Source organism: Eucyclogobius newberryi, unplaced genomic scaffold (genome assembly GCF_026437365.1).
Source record: "Eucyclogobius newberryi isolate DKJ021-1_F unplaced genomic scaffold, fEucNew1.0.hap1 SCAF_22, whole genome shotgun sequence".
Taxonomy (NCBI): Eukaryota; Metazoa; Chordata; class Actinopteri; order Gobiiformes; family Gobiidae; genus Eucyclogobius; species Eucyclogobius newberryi.
Window position 1 is genome coordinate 17,656,145 of NW_027315857.1, and position 16,005 is coordinate 17,672,149.

Below are 16,005 nucleotides of genomic sequence, written 5' to 3' on the forward strand. Positions count from 1 at the left end.
CTACTGTTTTAAATGTGCTTTAGAAATAAATTTGACATTGACATTGAATAAAGCAAAGCGGATTATTCTCAACATTAGCATTCCACTTGACTTTAAACATAACTGGGACATACAACTCTTGCAATGGACACAATGGATGGATACCCTTGGAGCGCTCTTTTGGCAGCATAGAGAAAAGCCACACTATATTTTTTTTGTTACATTTTTTATTTTATTTTTTTATTTAAGGACATAGACAAACCAGATGCAATGTATAAAAAATGAGTTATATTTTTAGGGGAAATATCACATCGGAATCATCCCAAGTATCGAAATCAATCTCAAAGTTTATTTCTAAAGCACACCTACAACTTCAAAAGCCCAAAGTGCAATGATACATATGTACAAACAATAAAAATACACATGAAGTTGATAAAAAAAAAAGAATGGCTCATGTACCCCCCGGTAAGCAATTATGCACCCTTAAGTGTCTGCGCACCACTGGTTTGGAATCGCAGCATTAGCCGACAACTGCTGCAGATTAAGCCTGGCTAAGCTGTAGTTTAGAACCAGCAATGTCTAAAGAGCACCCGGCTTATTGTCTCCCACCAGTCACTTCCTTTCCTCGCAGGCCTGACTGCTTCCAATATATGTTTTTTTCCTCCTCTTCTGTTTCCATTCTCAGAGATATGTTCGCTTAAGGAAAAGGGCCATTAAAATGTCATTATGGCTGCACTAAATTCATTTCTTTTTTTTTTTAAAGCACGAGTTCCCAGTGGCTTGCCGGAGTAATGGGCTTGATCTATTCCGTAACCCCCGAGCGCAGGGAAGAGAGCCTCGCTGTGGCGGAACACAAAATGCTAATCTCCGGGTAGATATCGCTCAAACTCCGCCCGCCTTATGCCTTTCACTGACTGCTGCTTTAGCCTCGCTGTTGGATTGAATTAAAATTTGCAGGTGCTGTTGTGATTAGGGCTGAGCTTTTTGGTGTGTGGAGTCTTATGGAGATGGATGCGGGACATAAGAACAGTGGATTCTGAATGCCAGTTTATGTCGACCGCAGTTATATGTGCAGTAAGTGTCCAAATTAACTAATGTCAGAGTACATTGTCTGCCACTAACATCACCAACATGACCCAGTTTGTTAACACAGAGGATGAGCTCAGTCATAATAGAGGATTGGTCATAGCAGCACCTGGCATGGAATAAAAGCCTGCCTAAAAAAAACAAGAAAATTAAATTACCCATTGCTTCTTACTGAGCTTTTATAATGTGGTGTGAACGTTATAATAGTTACACTTTCAATAGCCTTTACAAAGCATGAACAAAGACTTAATTCATAATGAACACATTGTTTATTGATGGTACTACACTTCCTGTTTTTTGTAATTGATTGAAAAATATAGTGAAGCTGTTGCTTTAAGTTCTGGGGAGGCGTTTTCGTCCAAATTTAGTTCATAAACTAGTTCATTAATAGCGTCAAGGTGCATTACACAGTCACCACACCAAATGCTGGGACTAAATTATGACAAACCCGAAACAAAACCCGGAGTACGTCAGGACTAAACATAAGAAACAGAACCGGACCAAACCAATTCCACATCCGGACTAATGGAGTTTGGTGCATTTGTTCTCAATTCAATCTTGCTTTATGCATTCATAATGAACAAAAAAATGACTGAGAATAATTCAGGCTTAGCAACCTAATTAATACTCTAACCCCTATATTTACTAAGCCTGAATCATTCTGAATAAACTGTTCATTCTTTGTACTCATTGTCCATAATCTGTTGAGGCTAATTAAGGTGTACTTGTTATATAAAGGTGTAAAATAGCATTTATAGCGTCCTTGGGTAAAACACTAAACTCACTCTTCAAACGCTGGATCCAGAATGTGTGTGGCTGAGGAGGGAAAGTATATTGCATGATTTTGGCGTTGCCTTGTACAAATAAATACACATTATTGTTTACCTGCCACGAGGCGCTCTCACACCGTCAATACGCTTTCCTTAGTCTTAACGAGAACAATCCACTGTTCTCTTTTGTACGCTCATTGCCGTTTTCCTTCGTGAATCCAACTTACGTTTCCTCCGCGGCGCTATCTACAAAATCAAAGCTCTCATTACTAACCTTGTACAACATTTACATACGCTTGGGCCTGGCTAATCATCCTGTTGACAGCATTCATATTCATGTTTCACAATCAATATAGAAAATGGAGGGAGATAGGGAGCGAGCGTTCCGAGGCTGGGCCATGTATGAATTGATTAAACGCCTGCGAGCGAGTACGCCCTGCCATTTGAGATGTTGCAGCATGTTTGCAGAACGGAATTATGCTGAAAGAGGCTAGCTACGGGCTAGCTTTATTCGTAAAAGCCCCGCATAATGTATTACCGCAAAATTGTTCTTCAAAATAGAGATTGTACTGGGGCTTGGCTTGAAACCTCCCATTCTGCTAGCTCAGTCATTGCTAAGGGAAACGTTTAGCCCTAGCGTGAATTCAGTTTTGTCAAAGGTTTAGCTAAAAGAAACAAATTCTTGATTACTCAGTTTTGCGCATTGCCGATCTGATCAGGTGCCTGTTGCCCAAATCAATCAATAACCGGAGTGCAAAGCAGAGCAAAATGTAGCTTTAGCACAGCATAGGTTTAGCAACATGGCGCTCACGGTAAAATGGCGATGGTTCCGCTAACCGCTTTTAGGTTTGGGTAGTTTAAGCATTTGCACTGTTAAAACTGGATGTAATTAAGTACATTTTTATGCACTTTGCTCCTTTCGTGGCTCATTCACACCTCTTTCTCTTTACGCTTTTTTTGTGTTCTGTTTATTTTAGCTAAAGAAACACCCGTTATGTTCCTCGTTACTGTCGGTGGGTATTAGCATGGTCAGAAACCGGGACAACTAGGACATGTCTTGGGTAAAACTGGGACAAATCGATGGTTTTGAATACTGAGATTATGGGGCTCGAATCTGGGACTGTCCCGTGTAAATAGGGTCGTCTTGTCACCCTAATTTAAAGACAAAGTTTAGAGGGGCTGTACCTGATTTTTCATTATTCATGTAATAAAGTAAAATACAGTACAGATATATTGTAAAAGCAGCTCTTAGTGCGTAAATGAGTCCGTTGTGTTCTGTCTTTACCTTGTTATCTTTACCTTGACGACAAGCTAAAGCACTTATAAACTCATTACGGTGAATAATTAGGATGCCATAGCATCCTAATTATTCACCGTTTAGCATTTAGTGACCAATGTGGACTGTTTTTTCACGTTTTTAAGACTTTTAAAACGTTGTAAAAATCCCTTGTTAAGTATACGTATGGTGCAGAATTCAAAATCAACATTAACATAAGATATAAATTTGTAGTAAATCCATTTCTTCAGTCGCACCGCTATATTAATCAAGGCTACCCCGACTTGCCATTTGAGTATGCTCAATTAATACCCTAATCGGAGGCGTCGACAAGTAGAGCCACTTCACACGGCACCAGGAGTGAATGCCGCTATTATACCGCCCATTAACCAACTGTACACCCGTTGCATTTATTACTCAATTAATTAGCTATTTAAAGTTCTGTAAACATCGAGGTGCTTTATTTTCCTTTTCTGATAACCCCTAATCAGTCTTGAATAATGGATCCGTGCCGCGAGGGAGAAATGTACGGAATATCTCATCTCAGAATATCTGGAATCGTGCAGGGAATGAATGCACATAGTAAATGAGTCGGTGGAATCAATAGAACGGGACCAGGCTTTCAGGGGGAGATAGCGACAGCGTGAAACCCAGCAGCACACTCCTGACCTGGGGTGACAATGAGGAAGAGTGCTGCCAAGGCTTGAGGAAGAGAAAACTGTATCTGTAGCTGTGGGCTTTCTTTATCTTTGTCTATATTCCCATTATATTGTAGATCTATTGAGATTGGTTATTGTTTGTTGCAAAAGCAATACAACCTTGTGAATTGTTTCGATTTGGATTACAATATGTGTTTGTTTTCAAAAACTCAAGTCCAAAAACGCAACTGGATGATAATGGAAGGGAAAAAATATATATATTTTAAAAAGATGGACGTATCTTAATATTTTGCAACATTTTAAATTATAGAACAAATTAAAATGGCAGAAAAAACATTTGGATCCAGATAATACAAAGATTGAATGTTTTTTTGGTTCAAATTCAAAACAATAATGTTGGTCAGAAAAACATACAAACACATTTACTCATGTCTAAAACAATTATGCCTAATATAATTTATCCAGCTAAAATTATTCCTTGCATTTTTTCAAGCTGACAAATGCTGAATTCAGTTTGGATTTCTAAAAGAGGGCTTTTGAAGAACTAGTACGTGACTTTCTTTCATTTGCAGAAACATGCAATCAATCAGACATAATGCAAAAAAAGAAAAATCACAAATTTGGGGAAAAAAAGCTAAAACCCTGTTTTTCTCTGTTTGGTCCAGGCCGACTTGTGGCGGTTTTACAGGTGGCGAGTCACATAATGTGTCAAGTCTCTTTAAAAGTTACGATGAAACCATTGTTTACGCCCAAAACTCCATCTTGTCCTCATACTTCCCGACTGCAGACAGCTCGACTGAACTCTCTGCGCGGCCGCTCTTCGGTCGGTAGCGTTTCTGTCTTGCTTGTCGCGAGCTGCTTCCCCCTCCGCGGCGCACTGTAATGCCATAAATGACTTTGACCTTTCCGGAGACTGCGGACGGAGAAAGGATGGAGACGGGCTGTACAGTCGCTAACAGCGGAGTGTGCGGCGGGTTGTAATAAACTAGAAGCGGTGGGCGGCTGGCGGCTGGCGGCCGGCGTTAATAGAAGGCAGAAGGAAGAGGTCGGCAGGAGTCTGTGGAGGTCGCGCGGCCCGTGAATGCTAAAGGTGACGCCGGCGGGAGCATGCGCCGGCTTCATTAGCGAGTTTCTGATGTGCGCTAATGCTACACAGGGTTTGCTCTGTGAAGCCTCCGGTATATAGAGTGGATATTGATGTTGCATGGCTAGTTGTTTTTTTAATTAATTAAAATGTGTTCTGCCCGTACGCCCAAGACCTAAGAGAAGGTGTTCAGGTGGTGTACAGTACCTTTCATTCGGTGTGTTCGCTCAGATTTAACGTTGCATTGTTGGCTGTGACAATGGATGTTGTTGTTACATGCGCACTCAAAATCTTAAGTTAAAAGATTGTTTAAATGATATGTACACAGCAAAATTATCTGATTTCTTTCAGATCATGGACTCTTTGATCATCCACATGAGATGTATCATTTTGCATGTCATTTAAATCATCTTTAAGGGTCCAGAAAGCCAATAATTATCAGATTTTTGGCTGGTTAAATGTGAAAAATAGCCACACAACGTTAGCGACGTTCCTGTTTTTTGTTTTTGGGGAGTTTTCGTTTAATCCTGTTGAAGAAATGTTTAATACTCTTCTACACCTTCTAGAAAAATTTTACTCAAAGATTATTATTTTTTACACAACCTTTAATTACATATTTAATTTCATTTATTTATTTATACAGGGAAAACCCAATGAGAAAAGTTCACTTTTTCATAAGTACCCTGTTAAAACACACAAAATACACAACAAACAAAACAATATGTGAAAACACATTTAAACATACAATCTGAGACACAATTATGTAAAACAAGTGCATTGGCACTGAGGCTTATCCTTGACCAGTGCTTTAAAATCATTAAAAGGCATAAAATGATAAGATAAAAATGTCCTGAGACCTCAAACAGTGAATACTTGAACTAATGTGCAATAAACTGGATAAATAATCAACTAGAGCCTTGTACACAAACAAAAGGCAGAGCTGTTCTCGTCTTGCATCCAACGATTGCCATTCTATCAGCACATCGCTTGGGTTACAACGTTTTGCTCGCATTTCTGCTCCATGTAACTTCCACGTGGTTAATGGTGTGTGTGCTAACGTTTGCCGCGCCTCTTCTCTTCGCAGGAGCGGGGAAAGATCGGTGTGATCTTCAACGTGGGAACAGACGACATAGCCATCGAGGAGAGCGCCGTGATGGTGAGCGACGGCAAATACCACGTGGTGCGGTTCACGCGCAGTGGTGGCAACGCGACACTACAAGTGGACAACCAGCCCGTCATAGAGCGCTTCCCATCAGGTAGGAACAAGCATCCGGGACAACTTCTGCTGTTTTATTGGACTTTCAGCACTGTTTGTGTCGGCACTTTGGGGAGAGAAAAGCACACATTAAATTTGTTGGCGTATTGGTTGAGCAACAGATATGAGCAATAACAAAAGATGTTTTATTTAATGCAAACAGTGATTACTAAATGTGTCTCTATGGACATAAAATTACATCCTTTAATTCTGAATTTAACTGTGCTTTTCTTCACTCCACTGTGCACATATTATTATAGCTGGTCTTTCAAAGGAAGACATTTTATGGCTGGCCACTGCTAAATGCACCACTGTCAGACACGATTTCATAAAACAAAAATGATTAGGCTGCTAATGAGTTTTGCTCCAGGGCGGCTAAAGACAATTGAAATAATTTGCTTTTGCAACATATTTTTGGCCTTGGTCCTTCGAGCACAGACCACAGAGAGGTTGTATTTTGAAGTGTGTGCAATGAGCGAAGCAAAGGTAAAGATCAAGTATAGTTTTCTATTTGAACGACTGAATCTAGATCCTTCCAATCACCATTAGTTATAGGCACATTTGTACTTTTTTGTTTATGTGCACAAGGTTTTTGAAAAGAGTTACACCAATCAAAGCAGATTAGAGTTATACCGATCAAAGCAGATTAGAGTTATACTGATCAAAGCAGATTAGAGTTATACTGATCAAAGCAGATTAGAGTTATACTGATCAAAGCAGATTAGAGTTATACTGATCAAAGCAGATTAGAGTTAAACCGATTAAAGCAGATTAGAGTTAAACCGATCAAAGCAGATTAGAGTTAAACCGATCAAAGCAGATTAGAGTTATACCGATCAAAGCAGATTAGAGTTAAACCGATTAAAGCAGATTAGAGTTATACCGATCAAAGCAGATTAGAGTTATACTGATCAAAGCAGATTAGAGTTAAACCGATCAAAGCAGATTAGAGTTAAACCGATCAAACCAGATTAGAGTTATACCGATCAAAGCAGATTCGAGTTAAACCGAGCAAAGCAGATTAGAGTCAAACCGATTAAAGCAGATTAGAGTTAAACCGATTAAAGCAGATTAGAGTTAAACCGATCAAAGCAGATTAGAGTTAAACCGATCAAAGCAGATTAGAGTTATACCGATCAAAGCAGATTAGAGTTATACCGATCAAAGCAGATTAGAGTTAAACCGATCAAAGCAGATTAGAGTTATACCGATCAAAGCAGATTAGAGTTAAACCGATCAAAGCAGATTAGAGTTAAACCGATCAAAGCAGATTATAGTTAAACCGATCAAAACAGATTAGAGTTAAACCGATCAAAACAGATTAGAGTTAAACCGATCAAAGCAGATTAGAGTTAAACCGATCAAAGCAGATTAGAGTTAAACCGATTAAAGCAGATTAGAGTTAAACCGATTAAAGCAGATTAGAGTTAAACCGATCAAAGCAGATTAGAGTTATACCGATCAAAGCAGATTAGAGTTAAACCGATCAAAGCAGATTAGAGTTAAACCGATCAAAGCAGATTATAGTTAAACCGATCAAAACAGATTAGAGTTAAACCGATCAAAACAGATTAGAGTTAAACCGATCAAAGCAGATTAGAGTTAAACCGATCAAAGCAGATTAGAGTTAAACCGATCAAAGCAGATTAGAGTTAAACCGATCAAAACAGATTAGAGTTAAACCGATTAAAGCAGATTAGAGTTAAACCGATTAAAGCAGATTAGAGTTAAACCGATCAAAACAGATTAGAGTTAAACCGATCAAAGCAGATTAGAGTTAAACCGATCAAAACAGATTAGAGTTAAACCGATCAAAGCAGATTAGAGTTAAACCGATCAAAGCAGATTAGAGTTAAACCGATTAAAGCAGATTAGAGTTAAACCGATTAAAGCAGATTAGAGTTAAACCGATCAAAGCAGATTAGAGTTATACCGATCAAAGCAGATTCGAGTTAAACCGATCAAAGCAGATTAGAGTTAAACCGATTAAAGCAGATTAGAGTTATACCGATCAAAGCAGATTAGAGTTATACCGATCAAAGCAGATTAGAGTTATACCGATCAAAGCATTGAAATGTATTCTGTAACCGGTAAAGAAGAAGAAGAAGAAGAAGAAGAGCTAGTCTCCGGTCTGGAGAGACGGGAGATGGCGGAAGAGAGTGGATCGGTGGTCGAAGACGTTCTGGACGGCGTGGAGGAGCAGCCTTTTCTGGCTGCACGTGCCCGGAAACGTAAAAAGTCCCTTAGCTCGTCCGAGGGTTCTGGGAATGAGCAGCAGGATGAGGCTGAAGCTATTGATATCCGGGGTGAGAGCAAAGACTGAAAGGTGATCATAAAGCTTGCACAGGATAGTGCATCCTTTAAGGAGTGGAATTCAGTGGCATTGTCAAAGAGCCTAACTGTAGCTGTGGGAGTGATCAAGAGTGCGAGTGTCCTTAGAGATGGCTCGCTGCTGGTCGTGTGCAAGGACGCGGCTCAGCAACGGAAGGCGATTGGAACTAAACGTCTGGGTGGAAAGGACATTCTTGTGTCTGATGCTGAAAGAAACACGGTCAGAGGAGTTATCGTAGGTGTCCCTACGGCGACGTCTGTGGATGAAGTTAAGGAGAATTTGACTGGAGCTACGGTGGTGGACGCTAGGCGGTTGAAGGTGACCCGGTCTGGGGTAAGATGTGACAGCTTGTCGGTAATGGTAACACTTGAAGGGAGGTGCCTGCCTAGTAAGGTGTTCATTGGGTTCATGTGCCATGACGTTAGGCCATATGTTCCACCGCCCCTGCGTTGCTTTAAGTGCCAGCGCTTTGGGCATATTGCAGCGGTCTGTAGAGGGAGGCAAAGATGTGGTAAATGTGCAGGAGATCACGAGTATGGGAGGTGTGACGTGGGAGCAAAACTGAAGTGCTGTAACTGTGGGGAAGAACATAGCTCTGCCTACGGGGGATGCAGGTTTAGCAAAAGAGCTGCTGAGGTGCAGAAAATAAAGGTCTCTCAAGGTATATCCTATGCAGATGCAGTCAAGAAAGTTTCAAGTAACAAGTTTAGAGTAAATACAGAGAGAGGAGCCAGCGCTGCTCCCAGCCAGGGCGAAATGAGAAAGGCCAGCGTGGCTCCCAAGAAGTGTGAAGGTTTCAAGAGTGGAGGTCCCAAGTGTGCAGGTTCCAGAATTAATGAGAATACCCTGGTTGTGGATAGAGAGGATTTTGTACTCTTTATGGTGGATGTTGTAAACTGTGCTGCTCAGACTCAAAGTAGAACTGAAAGGATCAGGATCATTGCTAAAGCTGCAGGGAGATTCCTTGGAACAAAGGAGCTTGATTGGGCAGATATAGAAAACAGGCTAAAGGCGCTAAATGGGAGTCGGAGTGATGGGGGTCTGCTTTTGGGGAGTCAGAGTGATCAGAGTGACGAGATGGGGGTGGGGGTGGTCTCCTGTCCTCGTCCAGTCTCGTAGACGCACGGCTACCAAGCAGCGACATCAGTGGACATATTAAAGCCTATAGAATGAAGCCTGAAGAATAAAGCTGTACGGTGGAAGCACCGAACGTCAAAGAAGGAGAGGAAGATGAAGAAGAGTCTCCCTGGAATAAAGCCGGTTGGTCTCTGAAACAACAACAACAACTATTCTAGTCACAAAGACATATCATGACCTCATGGGCTTTGTAACACCAAAGCAATGGAAGGAGTTCTTTTACGGACTACGACAGTCTGAGTCTTTTACGGACTACGACAGAGTCTGAGGACTACGAAACGTCTGAGGAATAAAGTCTGGCGGTAATGCAACACTCGGATGCCAACCGCCATAAAACAACAACAACAACTACGAAAAGTCTGAGGAATAAAGTCTGGCGGTAATGCAACAATTGGATGCCAACCGCCATAAAACAACAACAACAACAACAACAACCGTTACTATAATGTTTAAAATACTTGTCTTAATGTCATTACGTAATCAAGCAAATATGTATTATCAGCAGTTTTTGTCTTCTTTTTTAAGGAAGTGGCTCAATTGTATGTTCCAGTGTGATAATGTAACTTTAAGCATTTAGTGAAACTGAATATTTTTAGATGCACTGCAGTACAACATTTTTCAAAAAACACAATTTGTAGCATCCAGTCGAATTGAGAAGGCCAGAACTGATGGTCAAATGTCTTTTAATGGTTCCTTTTCTTTGTCATTCAACCAACGTAAGAGCTAGACAGAACAAAATAAAAAAAGAATTACATTTTGGTCGTAAATCACCGTAGCTCATTACATTAGTACAATATTTCCCAACATATTCGTCAATTGAACATTTCAAATCTTTCATTAGTACAGTCGTTTTAACTACAGACCTTGTTCCCCTGTCGACTGTAGCTAGATCCTTGAGTTTGTCCGTGTTTTGTCCGTTTATTGTTGTTCAATTTACTTTGCGTCTTTTCTTAGTGTCAAGTAGACTTCCGTTTCACCATCACTTCCGGTTTCACAGGAAGTTACCAAAATAAAAGCAAAACCTTACCATACAACATAAATGTGTCAAATTGACCTGTACACAATTGATTTGGGTTTGTACTTTCCCCAGTAAAAGTAAAAGTCAAGTGATATTGACCATAGTTTGGTTGTATTGGATACACAGGCACTATCTATTCTATTTCTTGTTTTATCTTTATAATCAGTCTTCCCTTGTTCTTGATATATACATTTTCTATAGTTATGATTCATATGGAAGCACATGGGTCCCACAAAACGACCGTGCTTTCTTTCTACTCTCAGAGAACAAAAGCATCTGGTTATTATTTGAACTGCGCCCAATTTGGCTCCATTCAGACATCACCAGACCACAAGTCCTACAACCTGGATCACAAGTCTCTCAACTTCAGGAACCCCCTTCGTTTGATCATTGCTGTCACTCATTCCCTCCTGAGTGTCTCCGTCTCATTGAGGTTTTTTGCTTTGCTAATGCATGACATCCCCGTTTCCCCAGGACGCTAACTGCAACTTTCAAAACAAGATCTTCAAAGCACACAAGCCCAAGAATAGTTCCGAGTGCGTATCTGGCTCTCATAAATGAATCAAAGCCATTTTTCCACGACAGTCTCTTTGGCTTCCTCCCGAACTGAAGATGTGCTGAAACAATAAACAATAGACATGCAAACGTACAAACAACCACGGAATAAAGCGCTGACATTTCGTAAGGGGAATGAGAGGTTTGCAAAGACAACAAATAAATAGGTTGGGGAAGAAAGCTGAAGACTGCACTGAAAGTGGATGGTTGTATTAAGGTTGTATCACCGGAAGAAAGTAAGATTGCTTTACAAACCAGGTCAACACAAGCCGAAACCAGGTCAACACAAGCCTAAACCAGGTCAACACAAGCCTAAACCAGGTGTCTATAGGACTAAACCAGGTCAACACAAGCCTGAACCAGGTCAACACAAGCCTAAACCAGGTGTCTATAGGACTAAACCAGGTCAACACAAGCCTGAACCAGGTCAACACAAGCCTAAACCAGGTCAACACAAGCCTAAACCAGGTGTCTATAGGACTAAACCAGGTCAACACAAGCCTAAACCAGGTGTCTATAGGACTAAACCAGGTCAACACAAGCCTAAACCAGGTGTCTATAGGACTAAACCAGGTCAACACAAGCCTGAACCAGGTCAACACAAGCCTAAACCAGGTGTCTATAGGACTAAACCAGGTCAACACAAGCCTAAACCAGGTCAACACAAGCCTAAACCAGGTGTCTATAGGACTAAACCAGGTCAACACAAGCCTGAACCAGGTCAACACAAGCCTAAACCAGGTCAACACAAGCCTAAACCAGGTGTCTATAGGACTAAACCAGGTCAACACAAGCCTAAACCAGGTGTCTATAGGACTAAACCAGGTCAACACAAGCCTAAACCAGGTGTCTATAGGACTAAACCAGGTCAACACAAGCCTGAACCAGGTCAACACAAGCCTAAACCAGGTGTCTATAGGACTAAACCAGGTCAACACAAGCCTGAACCAGGTCAACACAAGCCTAAACCAGGTCAACACAAGCCTAAACCAGGTGTCTATAGGACTAAACCAGGTCAACACAAGCCTAAACCAGGTGTCTATAGGACTAAACCAGGTCAACACAAGCCTAAACCAGGTGTCTATAGGACTAAACCAGGTCAACACAAGCCTGAACCAGGTCAACACAAGCCTAAACCAGGTGTCTATAGGACTAAACCAGGTCAACACAAGCCTGAACCAGGTCAACACAAGCCTAAACCAGGTCAACACAAGCCTAAACCAGGTGTCTATAGGACTAAACCAGGTCAACACAAGCCTAAACCAGGTCAACACAAGCCTAAACCAGGTCAACACAAGCCTAAACCAGGTCAACACAAGCCTAAACCAGGTCAACACAAGCCTAAACCAGGTGTCTATAGGACTGAACCAGCTTAAGACATAAACCTAACTGTCATTAAAGTAAACCAGGTCTAATTTTGGTCGAATCCAGGACTGCACCAATTCTAGACAGGACAAACTAGGACTTCAAGGGAGAACTTGATGTTAACAGGAATTTGAACTGTACTATACCATGACTAAATCAGCTCTAGACCACAACCCAATACATCTCATGAAAGTAACTAGGTCTACATTGGGTCAAGACTAGCCAAGTCTACACATGACTAACTAGGACTTCAAGAGGATACTTCAAGGGAGTAGACTTAACTAGTGCTGTCGCCGTTATCACAATATTGCTATACTTAAACTGCAGAAGGGCTCAAGCGACCGCTTTTTAAATTTTAAGGTCTGCGTACATGCCGTATATAATTAGTTTAATGATGATTTATTCCATTCTCATAAACGTGTAGTAAAGGCATGTGCTGTATCTGCGGAAAACAAAAGTAACACTGGCCAGGAATATGAAATAATGTGATAATTAATAATTTTTTTAGCGCTTTTCAAGATATTGGCCATTAATGTACACACACATACTGTCACTTATGCACGCTGTTTTTTGTTGTTGCTATTATTCAACTACAACCTCAATTTACATGCATTACCATGGGCCTACAAGCTACACCGCATACATCACAAGAGCCATTTGGATTCTGGTGAATGTTGAATGTGCTGTAATCTTCAGAACAGTCCCGACAATTGTTTGACTATCTGGAGGGCTGCTGTAGTCAAAGAGGGGGCTTTCATTTCCATCATAATAACGGGAGAAAGGAGCGCAAAGTCATGGGGCGCCTCTGTGATGCATGCCCCCTTCGGTGAAGCGCTGCCAGTCTGACGGATGACGGGAGAGGGCATGCCTTCCTCAGTGCCAAAACAAAGCCAGGAATATGGAAGATAGGTGGGACAAGGGAGGATAAGGCTTCACATTTCTATATTTCAGCTCGGGGCGTTGAGGATTAACTGGATAATCACTCATATGAATGTTTAATGCATTTCATAATTAGTTTTTGTCTCAAGGTTCTTTAAGGAGTGCTAGGTTATCGATTGCACACCTCATCCTATAATAATGTAAAGGTAGACGGGGGAAATGTGTCCCCTGCATTTGACCCGTTCTTTGAGAGTTCAAATATGTATATTTTGCTTCCTTTGGAGAAACAAATCCTACCATATAATCAAGAATCCTCAACGGACCTCATTGGGTTTTCTAATCTGAAGATTTGTGATATCACACACAGTCCCTGCATGTTGTCGTTTCAATTTAGAGTTCTGAAGATTACGAGCTTGTCTTCTTTGTACATTTCCAGAGAAGTCGTTCTAGTCTTTCCAGAAAAGTTCAGCAAGTCTTTCCAGAGAAGTCATTCAAGTCTTTTTCTGGAATACATTTTAGTTGAAGTCATTCAAGTCTTTCCAGAAAGTTAATTCAACCCATTCCATAGAAGTCCTGCAAGTCTTTCCAGAGAAGTCATTCAAGTATTTGTAGAGAAGTAATTTGAGTCTTTCTAGATAATTAATTCAAGTATTTCTAGATAAGTTTTTCAAGTCTTTCTAGATAAGTTATTCAAGTCTTGCTAGATAAGTTATTCAGGTCTTTCTATAGAATTCATTTGAGTCTTTCCAGAGAAGTCCTTCAAACAAAAGTGAGTGCATCAGTGAATCAGTTGTGAATAGGAACTTGACTGTCATTGTTTGAGGGTGAAATATACAATATACCAGCTGATTTTATTATGCAAAAAATACAAAATTGTGTAAAAAAATAAAATAATATATAATTAAGGCAACACAGATCCAAACTGTAGCTATGTATCACTGATCACAGGCCATTTTATTGTTACTTTGTTTGTCATTTCAAACTCGCAAAATGAGCTTTACATCAAATGCCTTGTTTGTATGTTAAAACAACACATAAATCCTTCTCACCTGAAGTGCCTCACATTAAATATGCATCATTTGAACAGAATCTACACAATGCGTCCTCTTTAGAAACAATAATATGTCAAAATGCCAAACAATCCAACTGTAGCTGGGTCCTAAGGTATTTGTATTTGCACTCATGTCAGAATGCCACGGTAACATCAAGTTGACACAAAACGCACATCACGTAAAGCCTTCCATAAATGTCCCAGGCCCAGTGTGACTGTCATCTAAAAACATGGAGCGGTATTTACTGGTAAAAAACTAAAAAAAACCTCAAAAGTCTCTTGTCCCCGGTGGATCTGTCCTGACCCATATCAGGCTGTCTCTTTGGGACGTCCTTGTAGAGGTGAGCCCTGTCTGCTTGGTGCATGTGGAGGGACGAGGGAGCCATGGAACAGGTGACGAACCAAGAAACGCTCACGATCCCGGGAGGGGGGCAAGCCAAGGACGGAAGGCGTGGAAGAGAATGGAACAGGCTGTGATTCTAACAAAGGATTTGAGTGTAGTAAATGTTGGGTTGATCTTTGGCTGTTCTTAGTGTTGTAGTTTTTCCTGAATATCCACGTTGCAAAGAACATTTGGATCATATTCGTCAAAACGACCAAAACGTTTGCTCTCCTGCTGAATATAAGATCATCAGAATCAGATTATTATAATATTTAAAACTTCTAATGGATATGCATGTCGGATATAATAACTGTTAACTTCAGATCTACTTTTAGTGAAGTTCAGTGTGGAATGCGGTTTAGACTTTTGCGTAGTCACTGTATTATTATTCTTTAATCGCTTTTCATAGCTTTATATACTAGCTTTGTGATTGATTTCATGGTTTTCAGTGAACATTTTTGTCAGTGTAAATGGTGCCAGGCTTTCTTCATTGAGATCCCTTCAAAGACACATATCATAACCATATTTACCTTGGCATCTCCTGTTTTTGAATGTAAAATAATGTATCTTCTGAAAGGAAACATGACAGTTAGGTGTTCTCTCCTTTGCCTTTAAGTATAACAGCCTTTAAGTATAACAGCCTTTAAGTATAACAGCCTTTAAGTATAACAGCCTTTAAGTATAACCGCCTTTAAGTATAACAGCCTTTAAGTATAACGCCGTTGTGAACCAGTGACAAGTAATCTAAAAAATTATTCTTTCCCCTGCCATAGCATCGTTATAGTTACTGTCAATGTAACACGGCTCGTTATTTTACCATGCGTCGCAACAGCACTCTCTCATTCATTCAGAATACCTGCTAAGTTTCATTTTATTTGTTAAAGTAAACATGAATTGGAATTGAAGACAGGAATTGGAGTCAATATTTTTGCATATTTTTTCCATTATGATCTTGTATTGATGATGGGAGAGTGTGACCACAGCAAAGATTTTGATTTTGATTAATTTTTTTGACAGGTAGATTCTGTCCATGACAATAATTATCTCTCCCTGCCACATCTTTCCTATAATAATGACTTAATTATAGCTCCCTTAGCACTTTACTAACACATTCCATTGCCTCCAATAGCCTCAGTCTTGCCTTCAGCCGCCTCTTCCTCTGTGCCCTGGTTCGAGG

The 16,005-nt window shown here is 40.4% G+C and overlaps 1 protein-coding gene across 6 annotated transcripts in view; it reads left to right on the forward strand.

Moving 5' to 3' along the window:
- The window catches only part of nrxn2b (neurexin 2b), a 1,099,331-nt gene that overhangs the window by 1,025,387 nt on the left and 57,939 nt on the right, over positions 1 to 16,005 (forward strand). For all 6 annotated transcript variants that reach the window (XM_072459234.1, XM_072459237.1, XM_072459236.1 and 3 more), the window contains one exon: positions 5,939 to 6,110. In XM_072459234.1, coding sequence (XP_072315335.1) covers positions 5,939 to 6,110 — 172 coding nt within the window. The remainder of the gene's footprint in view (positions 1 to 5,938; positions 6,111 to 16,005) is intronic.